We start from the raw sequence: 13,533 nt of genomic DNA, 5'->3' as shown, positions 1-13,533 counted from the left end.
TGGGGAGTCAAGAGTTCCACTGTGATCAGACAAAAAAAAAAAAAAAAAACAGGAATTCAATAGGTTATTCAAGGTCATTCAGGACCTCTCTTGAAACAGTGTGGATTCAGCTGTAACCTGATTTTGGTCTAAACCGTATTATAACCACAATTTTTCTCCAAACCCATATTTGTTGTTATAAAATATTCTAAAATAAGACAGCCTTTTCAGCCATCTCTGCTGACTCTAGATTTCTGCAAATTGATGAGCGGTGAGAGTGCAGCGTTCAAATCAGAACATCAGATGAAGATTTGCAGTTTTCTGGAGCTTTCACCCACATCTCACAGTCTCCTTCAGGAAATGGAGCTGCCTAATGCAGTTGAAAACTCAGAAAAACTAACTTTGGAGTTTAGATTATTTTGTTACTCACGCTATTCCCAGAGATCAACAAAGAAACTTCCAATGCTCGAAACCAAAATTCCTGACGTGCTCCAAGTTAGGAGTGAGGACATTAATAAAATTAAACTGAACCTAATTCAAGAGACTTAAGAGAAATCAAAATCCAATGTGGTGCAGACCCATTAGGTTGAGTCAGCCAGAGAATCAAACATCTAATATAGATTGCGCAACAAAAGGATGTGCTATGAGAATGGGGATTGGTACAATAAGGTTAACTCGTGCAATAGAGTTAATGTGGATTAGACAATGTGGCTATGACTGACCCACAGTGATGTTGATGGAGTTGCTGGGTGGAGAGCTGAGCAGCTGAGAAGGAAAGCCACCCTTGATCCTGTACCGACAACTGTAGCTGCCCTGGTGGAAAGTCTCTATGTCAGACAATGTGAGCTCCACTCCGGGCTGGGTCTGGTCGGCCCTCTGTGTAACCAGCGGTGTGGCTACTCCAGCCTTGTACAGGTGGAAGTCACTTAGGTGGTGACCCAGTAGAACACTGCAGCCGAAGCGAACAGCCTCCCCAGGTGAGAACACAGTGTGAGGTGACAGCAGGGCGAGTGTGGGCGTTAAAAGGGTACCTGTGAGTAAAGACAGGTTAATCGCAAAATGTCAGGATGATCCAATGCGCCATACTCTTCTGCCTATCAATAGGTATGCTGACATGCAGACTATTATGAATACCAGCCTAATGTTCCAGCTGCCCAAATTATCTCACTGCACAATCCTGTGTTCCAGATCATTTCTGTGTATTCCAGACATTTTTTCTGAATTACTATGTTTGGGATTTATAATGTCCAGGTTACTCTACACAGGATTTAATTTTTATATGTACCAGTTCTTGATTATCAGGATACTCAAGAGCTGATCCTGAATGATCAAGTGTCAATTTACTTGGAGCCAATGGTAACTGTAGTTACTAACAGTCAGCCATCTGGCAGTACTCCTTGTTAGATAAAATACATCATCAGACTAGAGTCTCACCTGAGCATTTCACCCCTGCATCATTCTCATGGGTGCAGTAGGAGTTACTGTGGAGAACAACAGCACAGCGTGTCAAACTGGATTCATGTCCAGTGCACTGGACATGCCGCAGCCAGATCTCTCCTCTGCCCGCACCAAATGCTGCATCATGAAGGGCAGATTCAGCTAAGCCACAGCCCAGCTCCAGGCACACCACATCAGCCTCCCGGAGGTCCCAGCCATGGTCGCAAACTGTCCCCCACTGGTCATGGCGGAGTACCTCAACTCTCCCAGAACACTTGTTGTCCCCATCTACTAGTCTGACTCCACCTGTGGACCGGAGAAAAATTACTTAGAGATAGAAAATGTGGGAAAGGCTGAGGATGCAACAGGTTTGTATCAATACCAGGCTTACCAAAGGCATTAACTCCATCCCATAGAGCACCTAACAGGCCTGTGAGGACATCACAAACAAGGAATTATGCACAAGCAAAAACAGACTCAAATCCATTCAAAATGTCAACAATAGCATCTCTTTTCCCTCGGCTGGCGCACTTAACACTAGCAAAATGAATGCAGTCTATTACAGTACAACAGTCTTGTAATGAACGAATCATTATCATGGTGTTCAGTTTCTGATGTGTCTGGTTGTGTTGCATGACATTGAGAGATGTTTCAAATAGGTTTCTATTTAGCTTTACTTAGCAATTAGGCTTAGAAAACCTGTCAGTTTAACAAACTCCAGCCTCCAAAATGACCGCACAGTTAAATCAGCGCCTTTTTAACCTTCCTGAGGATTCGAGCCTATGTTCTGAAGAGCTGTGGTATTATACTTCCGTAACTTTAGCAACGTGAACCCAATACACCGGTAACTGACTGTTAGATATTTTACAGGATATTTACATGTAAACAACAGGTCCATGTTCAAGCCAACTAAGGAGAAGCGGCACTCGTAATGTTAATTAACGTAATAAAACAAATTTTCAGTCATAATAACAAGATAATGTCTCTGGAAGTCAAAGATGCCACTTAACAGTTTTTCTTTTCATAGGTGAATGTAACGTAATATCCCTTATGGTTATCCTATTGCATAATCACGTAAGCTACCTAGCTGGTCCTGCCACAGACCTAGCTAGCTGACAAACGAGCTTAGTTAACCGCTATTAGCCGACTTAGCTCACCTGTTAAAAGGATGTGGAGGAATCTCAGCATCGTCCCCCTCACCTTTCCATCAGACGGCCGGGGGTTGCCCGTTGTCCCGGTGATGGTGCTGACAGCCGTTCAAAGATAGCGACGGCACAAGACATTAGCTGGCTTGTGTCGTGCTAGAGAGACTTGGATTGGCTAACTGAACTAGGAGCTAATGGCTAAGCAACTTTGACCAACTGACACTTATTGGCGCGGGTGAAAGTTAACTGGACACATGGTCGATAGCCGAGCGGTGCTGATAACTGATAAAAAATTAATTCTTGTCTCCAAATCAAGTGAAACTGTTGGTGGCTTTCATAACAGCGAGATGTCCAGAAGACTGTTGAGACAACGCTGGGTAAGCTACATGCCGTCAGGCCGCCGTACTCACGTCAACAGTCCAACAGTTTATCCCATGAATCCCGGTGCTGAGCCCTACTCCCTGCGGCAGACAGAGGTCACTACACCGCCGCAGCAAAGCATTTAAACTGTTAGCTTCCTCTATTGAGGATCACCACGGGCGTAGCCAGAAACCCTGGGCACTGCAAAGTCAGTGTACATATCTTAAAGTTATCCTGTGGTGGAAGAGCATGAGGGATGGAAGTAACCAAAATGATTTGATAAAAATGGAGGACTTCCATGGGCAATTGCTCACTTTGCTTTGCCTGGTTTGCAAACCAGCATTGGTTTCTGCCATGTAATATTAAAAGGCTTTTTATTTTATCTTACCTCAGACTGTCTTGAATTATTTATTTTTTGCCCCTTAAATGTGTTTAATCATATGACCACACATCAAATCTGAAGTATTCCAACACAGGAAAACTGTATAGATTACCACATTCTTATATGTTACCTTAAGTAACTGATGGCTTCAGTAATGGCTAATAAATAATTTACCAATACTTTAATGATCAATTATAAGCCATTAAAGGAGAGGTTTTAAAGTCCATCTCAATACAATACTGACATACCCATATGTAGTTTGAAAGCATTACTGGTCACTGTAATTGTTCCTCCTGTATGGCAAAGACACCCCCCCTTAAAGCAAAGCCAACACAAGTAACGGGTATGATTTGACAACACATGCCCTACAAATACTCACAACACAACCAAATACACAAATGTGCTGCAAATACTGACAACACAACGGAAGTGTTTCCAGGGGACACTAAAAAGTGATGAACCTGGCTGGGGCGCACTTTTTGTTCAATGCTCAATTGTGACTTTTGAAGTTAAAGGCATTGACTTGTGTCTGCTGGAAACACTTCTGTTGTGTTGTCAGTATTTGCAGCACATGATGTCAAATTGATGTTGTTTTCTGAATTTGTTTGTGGCTTGTCTATTTGCATGTGTTCCCTTAAGCTGCAGTGTTTTGAGCTCTCAGGGCCACCATACATGGGGTCAAAATACACATTTGCTGAGAATTGTTTTGTGCAAAATGCATTCTTAAGTTTAGCTGAAGCTTATGATACTCTTCAGTACTCTGAGTTAGCCAAACCAAGTGGATGTCTTCTGCAAAATAATTAAGTATGCAATTAATCATTATGTTTATATTTATGCTTCATTTAAGTCTATGTTTATAGATTTGCTTTCACTTTGGAATAGAATATAATTATTTTTTATGTTAATCAGGGTCATAAAGGCCTGATACCATCCACTGTTGGTATTAGACAGTGATCCCCTGTATACATTTCAAGAGAGTAGGATTAACAGACATCAACTTATTGTAGACATGACCATTCAGGAATTTAACACCAACACAAAACGCTTTGGTCATGAGCTTGTTCTTCCTTGTTAGGGAGGACAATCTAGGTCAATCAACTAAACCACAGGAGGAAGAAGAAAGTTTTGCTGATTCATGTCTGACTGCTCAAATGGTTTCACAAATAAAGTGACTTAACTCAGTAAAAATCCTGAGGCATATTTTCCATTTCATATAATTTTCCTGTCAACTATGACTTTACTTTTCAGTGACCCATGGTGGCTTTTTTTCCTTTTCCTCTATGATGACCAAATATGTTTACATACATATACCTCTTCAAGATGGACTTGAAAACCTCTCCTTTTTTGCCTCATTTGTATTCTTGTCCTGGAAGGCCTGTGAAGGCAGTGGGTAAAATGAATTCAGCGAAATACAGAACAAAATCCTGAAAACCTGCTTCAGTCCGAAAGGGAGCTGCAGCTTGGGAAATTTATTTTCCATGCGAGACCAAACCTCAAAACATAATGCCAAAGCAACAGGAATGGTTATAAATATAAAACAGCAATGTCAGGATACTGTAAATGGCCAAATCAGACCAGAGTCTGGACCTTAATCCAATTCAGACATTTTATAGGACTTGAAATTTGTCTATCCATGGTCCCAGAGCAGTTTTGCAAAGATGAATTGCAGCATTCAAATGTGCAAAGCTGATATTTTATATTTTAATATTTGGACTATTTGTATCTCACCGTGGTCACTTTGGCATTAATCTTTAATGATGACCAGGGTCATAAGATACTTACTTGTTGTAAAACATTAAAGCATGAAAACATCCAAGGGGGGGGGATATTTTTATAGGCATATATGAACAGTGGAAGACCTTTTTCCAGATCTGTGACTCTAGGTGAGGTAAGTAGGCATTACTGAAAAAAAACAGTAATACATTCTCAGCAAATGACAGTATGTAGAAGGAAATGATTAGAAAGCACATCTTGGGATTCAGTCATTGTATAAACACAAGTAGCAAGCAGAAGAGAACCTCTACTACACATTGTAGGGATTATACTTATATCTAGAGAAATTTACTTCTCAAAAGTGGGATAAAATTAAATTTGTTAAAAGGAAGTTTTGACTGAAGACTTTTCACCCACATTCTTCCTGTATTGTACTGTATTTTAATCTTTTGTATCTCTTGGGTGTAGTTTTCTACCACACCCTCACATTAACTTATATACATTTCCTTCATGTACTTTGCACTTTTGCATGTGAAATTAACAAGATAAAAATCAGTAGTCTGCCATTTTAGCCAAACCTTAATGTTGACACAAGGTACAAGGCCCTGATTAAATCAATTAAGCAGAATAAACGAGTTTCAGAACAGGACCAGCCAATTAGTCCCTCACATATTCTGATATTTCAGTTATTGAGCCATATTGACAGTGAAACAACCCTGCTCTACTCTTGTGCTTGGTATTAACTAAAGGCAGATTTCTGAATTATTGCGTCAGTATTAAGATCAACAACCAACTGATGTAGTTTCTTGATGCAGTTTATTGAGCCACTGGTCAAAACAGCATCTAAGTTCCCATTATATTGTAAAAGGTGACCATCTTTTTCTCAAAGAAAAAAAACATACACATAAGCCTGTATATATGTGTATATATATATATATATATATATATATATATATATTAATGAAAAATATGAAATTTCTCTGTAATTCCAACTTCAAAACCAGCACATTATTTTTGTGAAACAAAACTCTCAAAATGGTCTGTGGTCATTACACTGCAAGGGACAGCAGTATTACTTGCACTTAATCTGAATAACCTCCCTTTGTTAACTTAATGAGTCGGCCTGCACAGTCATGTGTGATGGTACATTTACCACTGATAAAAAGAAACAAACACCGTCATAAAATAACAAAACATAAAATAACTTAGTTAACTTAACACTAGTCCTCTAAGAAGATGACCTTTTTCACAGGTTTGGAGTTTCAATAAGAACCACGACTTCTTGAATTTTTTTGATAAACTCCTAACGATCAAGCTTTCAATAAAATAATCTATTTAGCTCTTTGGATAACAGTACAACCTGCTTCAGTTCCACCATAAAAGTCTCTGTAGCACCACATCAAAATATGTACAGTATGTGTTGCATTTTCAAAAGTCTCTTGCCCAGTGTGTCTCAGGCTTTGTCTGGAAAACGCCAACTTTCAAACATGTCTTCATTTGGAGTCTCCCAACAGATGGACAATGAGTTCATAAGTGGAGAGGACGATGGCTGTGTTAGGGATTTGTCTAATTAGCTGTGGAATGAGTCCTCTATAAAAAGCTGCATAACCTTCCTCCACCGCTATTAACCTTCCTGTCTGGAAGAAATACTTGTACTTGCTGCCTTCCTCACGCAGCCTCGTCCGTATGACCTCTGTGGACACAAACACAAAGAGGTATTAGTCATGTAAGTAAATATAATCACTTCTCCCTGACATGAGGTTGTTCCAAGAAAACAATGCAAGTGTTTACCATGTGGGTAGGCGATGCAGGATGCACAACCCTTTGAAAAAGCAGCTGCCAACATCAGTCTCAGGAAGTCTGATGCTCCTTTCTCGTTTTCGCTATTCGGGGAGGCAAATTGGCTCTTGGCGAGGTGTTTCTTTAGTGTCTCATAGATGAGGAAGCAGATCATGGTCTCCGAGATGCCGGCATAAGATGCAGTCAGGCCTCGGTAGAAGCCCCGGATCCCTTCCGTTTTGTAAACATAGCGAGCACACTGCAGTGCATTCATCTTTTTCTCTCCTCTGGCTCTGAAAGATCAGACAGGTCAGGCTCATTAGTGCCAAAAAAAAAAAAAAAAAAATAATAAATCACATTACAGAAGGACTACAACTATAACTAACAACTATTTTAACTATTGATGATCATATATCTTTTATATTCATCAACTAATCAGATCAGAATTAAAATAGTATACAAATGTCCATCACAAGGTGCCACAGCCCAAAAAAATTGACAAACAGCTCAAGTCCTAAAATAAAATTTAACAAAACAGGCAGTTTTCACAAGCGTAGTATTTTCTACTTTATAAATGATAATCAAATTGGAACCTGTTCATTTTCTGTTTATCATCTAAAGAAGCATATATCATCCTACTGTTTCCTTATTTTGGCTGAATGAGTAACTAGTCTAACCTTAACTGAATTTTGTTTGAAATTATTCGCTCCTTTTTGCCCCTTCATTCATAAAGCCACCATTTTGTGTTGCAGGACAGGTGTTCCTTAAACACTCGTTCCAGTGACCTCACATGATACAACTGCCTAGTACTCGATAATGTAAATATAGACTCTGGACAGTGCGTCAGCACTGTGTATTTATGGCGCCAGGTCACACGCTCAGTCTCATACACAGCATAACCCAAGGACAGTACCGTGAAGGCGGGCTCTCTTAAAGGTTCCTGTCAAAGGTCACATTATGTGAAATACCTTCACACCAGCAGAGTTGCTAAAATAAATCAGATTGTTTTACACTACAGTCTGCCTAGAGCTAAAAAACACAAGTACACACAGGGCAGGTGAAATAAGAGCGTACATACTTTTTCTCCAGCTGCATCCTGGTCTTGACCATCCAGATGGGGTTCATCAGAGAGTTAGTAACAAAAGCTGAGGACACGGGACAAAATAAGAATATAGTTTTATACAACAGGGTAATGAGATCATAATCCCCAAAGCGTAATTCTTAACAAAGCTGTAAAGACAGAGAAATAATTTGTTGTTGTTGAATTCAGTGAGGGAAATTACAGCATGAGCGAACAGCAACAGCATAAATGCTAAATGTACTGCAGTCAGATACTTGCCACGCAATAAATAGAACCTTTTCTGAATCCAATAATGTTCATTTTACAGGCTTCAAAAAAAGGTTTTGATTGGCACAGTGTTATTTTATGCAACAAAAGGGAACATGCAGACTGCTCACCTGCAACACCAGCAGAGGACATGTGCACCACTCCACTATTAGGGACGAACAGCCCATTGAACATTTCTTTAGATTTCGAATATGCAGCAAAGTAAATGGCTCTGAAACACAGAGAACAAACTGGTAAGAACTCTACGTAGAAGCAACTGTAAAAATGAACACACAGTGCTTAAATATGAATGCATATTGAATATGTGAATGTGGTTTTATGACAGCTGTGCAATTATGTAAATGATTCCATTTGGGATGGTGTGAGCCTTTGACAGGGTGTATCCAGAGCAGTCTGTTTCCCAGTGCCTGCTCTCTGCTTGGTTTCTGGAACAAACTGTCACTGCACCAGAATAGGCTGAATAAGCACTGGGCACCAGATACCCACAGAGCTGCTCTGAATGTAAGCCTGCCCAAGTTTGCCAGTGGAATGGAAGGACAGTGGAATTACTGAGCAAAGGCTGATGCTGTGGCTACTCATTAACCATGGGAAAAGTATAGGCAATGCATGACCCCTCTGAGTTTAACAAGGTCTCAACATTTTGTGACAAAAGCATTAGGAATATTCGTTTTACGGTTATATTACTGTTGTATTGTTGTTTGCTTCCAAGATTAGGGGCAAACAGGGCAAAATTCTGACTGTGTTTTGCTAATAATAAAACAAGGGTGAAACTGAAACTTTACAAGGTGTACCCACGCAAGACTCAAATTTCACTCACGTCATGTAAAAGTTTAACACACATTTAAACTAGATCAATTATTATCCAGTTATTCCCCTTACCACATCTGTGAAATTCACAAAAATATGTCTGTGAAACTTTTGAATGTAGTTCCTTATTTGTTCTTATCTCATTTGTCTCAAGTTAGGACAAAAATTTTATTAAATGCAAATACAGAAGCCTACTCAGGTTGACAGACACCAACCTAAACAAACTAAGCAGCTGACTTGCAGAACTCAGTAAGGGTGGGGAGGGGCTTGGAATTTGTTGTCATGGCTACAGCTTCCTGTTTATACAGCCAGTTAATGCTTCCAGCCATTTAAGAAAAAAAACAAACATAAACAGCTTCCCTCTGTTTTGATTTCTTATGTTAGCAGCCAGGGTATGATACATTCTGAGGTATGCCGATACTAAAACAAGACTGCTGAGAAAACACCACTGCTTCACTTCGTGGCCTTCTTTGCCTCTGCTTCCTTAGTTGTTTTTTAATAATTATGTTTTATTGTTAACACAGGTATCATTAACTCTTACACTATTAAACAAAGCTGTAGTGGGTACGAATGGTGGTGGAGATGGGCAACCCTGATGCATTAGAGCAATGTAAGAGTGTGTTGTACACAGTTTTCACTGTACCTTGAGGGGGCCACACCAACAAGGTTCGGCCCCAGACCACGGAAAAGTGATCTTGGTCCCTCTTTTTCAAGAATTGATCTGAAATAAAAGCAAAGAGCCATACACCATCAAACATAAATAAAATAGAAATTATTGACAGATTTTTACTCGCATACATTCACTGTAAATATCAAACTGTCTCTACATTTGTACAGTAAATGTCAGTAGGATTATCCCAGGCGCTATTACGAGTGTGATAGCTCAAGCCTGCAATCATCCGAAGTGTTACATCAGTCCTGTTCACTTGAGCTGGTTTTGCTTAAGTTTCTACACTAAACACTGTCCTCTCTGTAGCGCCTGGCTTGTCACGTCAGCCACATCCCCCCAGTGTTCTTAACTCTTTGGGGGCAGTGACCTTCATTCTCCAGATGACAGTCGGGTCTGCCTGGGGCCAAGCAAAAGGGCGCTTACAACTGCAAATTATGCTACTTGTCTCACAACACTACCCTACAAATAAAAATAAATAAATAAATAAATAAAAAGATGATCAATGACCTCTTTTCAGGCCAAAGTAGTTTCCAATCACAAGGTTTACATGACTAGAATAAGGGTTTAAAGGTCAGTAATGAATTTCTTGCACATTTTACACAAACATATGCCTGTAAATTCAAAGACAACAGATCTGAAAAATCTATTTGCATCAGCTAAAGTAAGTTGAAAATCTAGCTCCAGAGGTCAATTGACAAGGAAATATTTGATCTCCTGCGACAAAAACTTATCTTAAGGTATATGTAGCTTTTACTGCCTCAGCTGTAGTAGACACCAGTCCTGACCAGTTCAGTCTGTGGCCTAGGTCCACAGAGTGTAATATAACACTGACACAGCACCCTTCTTAAAACCTTCCCTGGTTCCTCGTGGCCCACTGGGGCTCTGTCTAGTCTTCCGCAACCCAATCAGACTTATAAAAGAGCTACTATTTTGCACATCAGAAAAACTTCTCATTATAAGCACATCTTAAGGCCTCATGGGAAAGCATGTTTTATCACCCCTAACATCTGGTTAAGGACACTAAGTAGGAGCAGAATACTATGTACTTAATCGCCACTTTATGTAGGACAGGATTAGAGGCGTTCATTTTAAGACTATGAAAGCAGAAAGCAAATGACAGCTCTTCAAAGTATTTCCACAAACTAAATCACAAGAACTGCACAGGACTTTTCACAACTACACCAAAACACACCAAGCACATATATTTTGACAAATTTGTTATGTGAACACATCAGACAAGCCTAAACACTAAGGTCTTTCCAGGGTAAAACTCAGTAGGTTGTCACGCTGCAACTACAAAGTCAGCAGGTAATAATTATGCCTGTCCCTACATGGTAGTCTGGATAAACAGCAAAGTGCACCAGCTGTGAGAAGGGACCACTTTGTTCCTTTGTTTGAGAGACAATCCATAGAGCATGCTGCAGCACCTTTTGCCTTACAACACAAACAAACATCTTACCGTAGGACCTGCAGCAGCCCAGGTGTCACAGTCCCTGGACGGATAACCCCAGTGCCACTTAGGGTGCCTAGCTGGACCTGGAAGACAGGCCGGAGAGTGAGGCCAGAGGACTGCAACCGTGTCTTCAACACCTCCAGGGGGCAGGTCACGATGGCTCCCACCGTACCACTACACCTGCAAAATGGTTACACAAAAATTAGGATTATGGGCATCGGGGAGGGAAGTAGGCAATGTGTAAAATTTTTCATATTATGAAACAATGTACCACCTTCTATTATTTGTAAGATTGATTTGAGTTGACTGCAAAATATTTTTCAGTCATAACACAGCTGAGGATCCACCACTGCAATGAACAATTTTGGTCAAAGACTGTCTTGCTCTGCAGTGGAAATATTCTGAGTTAACCCAACACAGCTGGTGCACAGAGTTTTCCAGCTCAGACGTTCTAATTGCACTTGGGGAGACTTGTTTCCCTGGGGAAAGACTGTTTTTAGATAACACTGTCCAGCTTCAGCTCAAAAAGTGAATTCATTTAGTTCTTTACATGTTTCTCACTGGTACATCCTTTATTAACTGTGTCTACAACCTTGTATATGACAAGCTTAGAAGTCTGGAACAGATTAGACTAAGCCTCTGTACTGTGTCTTGTCTGAAGGACAAAGTCAAACATCTTAGCAAAAGTAACACCTGACCTAATTGTCCATTGACTGAACATTAGCCATCTATCCACCACTATTTGATTGTTAGAAATTACACTGAATTAGCTTCATTAGTATATTGTATAACTTAAATCTGACAAACACATGTAATTATATTGAAAAAATGTGTTGTAGACATGACCACTGACCAGCCCATACCTCATTTGATCATCTGGCTACAGTTTGAGTAAAAATAAAGTGGTCATCACTCCCACAACATTATTATACATTTGACTTCAGAAATCACATGTTCAAATCAAATGCTTCACGTGCAAAGCTAAAAATGAGCTCGTCATAACATTTCAAGGGTAAAATGGCGTCATTTAACAAGCCACTGTTTAAATGTGACCTTAACTTCCACTGGATGCACCCAGCTCGTGGTTAAAGCACAGACGTACATGACGTTGCTCGAGGTTTAGTATTCTTTGGGCCAGTAATTGGCGTCGGTACATGCAGCTGGTTGCTGGCAGTGTTACATAATATCAGGGAACATCACACTGCTAAAGGCTGACGACTCCCGTGACTGCGCCACGTCCAGCCATGACGGCGACGGGACAGCTAGCTAACCAACAACTCACGGTCTCGAGTTACACATTAGAACCTCCGTTTTCACACAGTGTATTACCTAAAACACCAGGTTGTTACTCGCATTTTGAACGCGACTTTCAAGACACAAAACCAACGGCTAAGTTTGATATACTTGCTAGCTAAGGATAGCTATGAGGCATTAGCAAACTTCCGCACAGATGTAACGCTTGTTAGCTGATCCGTGGAAACAAAAGATATTGCTGGGTGGTTCGTTGTCCGGTGTTAACTGGGCTATTATTTTAAAGGTGTAAAATGTTAACATAAATCATTTAACATGAGAAATATGTCCGCTGGCGAAGAACATAGTGAAAGAAACACGTTTACAGTACAAACATGGTGCAATGCTAACACGAGCTAGCTCGCCTTTATGTATTTTAGCATGCTGGCTGGCGGCTCCGTAACCCGTAGATTAAAGAGTAAATTCTCGTTAGTTTCAGATAGGGTTTTCATGGACAACACCGGGTGGCCTAAACTTACCCTTTCATGTTACATTAACCTTGTTGTTAATTATGTTTCTCCGTTTTGAAGCAGTGTCGTTAACGTGACTTACCCCCCGGCGAAGAGATGTAGCAGCGTGTCTTTCTGTGCCATCTTTGTCTTTTTTTCAAAAAGCCACCATATTCTTATTATGTTTCAGTTAAAATCGTCCCCAAGTGAAATAACAGAGTTACGGTGATGTGATTCCGGTGTGATGCCGTTAGTCCGTGCCTCTGTACCGGCTCGGTGTAGCTGTCAGCTCGGGGCGGAGCGCCACTGTTGCCTGAAGAGTGGCTAGCTGTGACGTTAGTGGGACGGATGGGGGTGTTGTCCGTGACGTAGGCACATGTGCTCCCCACCTTCTCTTTGGCCTTTTTCAAGTCGTTACACAACAGCTATCCACAACAAACAGAGATCCCAAAAACAACACTTTGAACTTCTGAGTCCCTCCTGACCTTCACCAGTTTCAATATAAAGCAGAAGACTTAATAATTTACAGCTATGTTCGCTTTAGAACAGAGCCCATGATTAACTTTCTTGTAGCCTATGAATAAGGTCAAAAATGTCAAAATCAAGCTTTAAGACCTGAATTGTTTTACTTCATATTGTTTTAACTTGTGAAGTTGTGTTTTATGAAAACAACTTTTTTACCGTGTCAAGTAGTTAATACACAGAAAACCTTGCTCAGTGT

The 13,533-nt window shown here is 40.4% G+C and overlaps 2 protein-coding genes across 2 annotated transcripts; both read right to left on the bottom strand.

Moving 5' to 3' along the window:
• Positions 1-2: 2 nt before the first annotated feature.
• Positions 3-3,088, bottom strand: LOC147817897 (galectin-3-binding protein-like; the record flags this gene model as incomplete). The annotated part of the gene is made up of 5 exons (XM_087179698.1): positions 2,574-3,088; positions 1,808-1,846; positions 1,414-1,722; positions 702-1,010; positions 3-19 (listed from the first exon to the last, which is right to left on the bottom strand). Coding segments are annotated over exons 1-5 (705 nt in total), but the record flags the coding sequence as incomplete, so codon positions are not given.
• Positions 3,089-5,116: 2,028 nt separating this feature from the next.
• slc25a33 (solute carrier family 25 member 33) lies at positions 5,117-13,122 on the bottom strand. The gene is made up of 7 exons (XM_023427646.2): positions 12,916-13,122; positions 11,080-11,253; positions 9,594-9,671; positions 8,254-8,354; positions 7,874-7,940; positions 6,808-7,088; positions 5,117-6,709 (listed from the first exon to the last, which is right to left on the bottom strand). Exons 1-7 carry the CDS (start codon positions 12,954-12,956, stop codon positions 6,510-6,512), a joined length of 942 nt encoding a protein of 313 aa, XP_023283414.1. The 5' UTR covers positions 12,957-13,122; the 3' UTR covers positions 5,117-6,509.
• Between the last annotated feature and the right edge of the window lie 411 nt (positions 13,123-13,533).

Source organism: Seriola lalandi, unplaced genomic scaffold (genome assembly GCF_002814215.2).
Source record: "Seriola lalandi dorsalis isolate HSWRI2012SDOR001 ecotype SW California unplaced genomic scaffold, Sedor1 jcf7180002054861, whole genome shotgun sequence".
Lineage (NCBI taxonomy): Eukaryota > Metazoa > Chordata > Actinopteri > Carangiformes > Carangidae > Seriola > Seriola lalandi.
The sequence above is the reverse complement of the archived record's forward strand: the minus strand, read 5'-3'. Positions and strand labels throughout refer to the sequence as shown.

What these genes read in the sequence shown, in the direction of transcription:
- slc25a33 (XM_023427646.2), bottom strand. Translation starts at nt 12,956, where the DNA reads ATGGCACAGAAAGACACGCTGCTACATCTCTTCGCCGGGGG. An exon ending in AGGATGCAGCTGGAGAAAAA is followed by an intron (nt 7,089 to 7,873) that starts GTATGTACGCTC and finishes CTGATCTTTCAG; the next exon opens with AGCCAGAGGAGAGAAAAAGA. An exon ending in CTGCATCGCCTACCCACATG is followed by an intron (nt 6,710 to 6,807) that starts GTAAACACTTGC and finishes TTGTGTCCACAG; the next exon opens with AGGTCATACGGACGAGGCTG.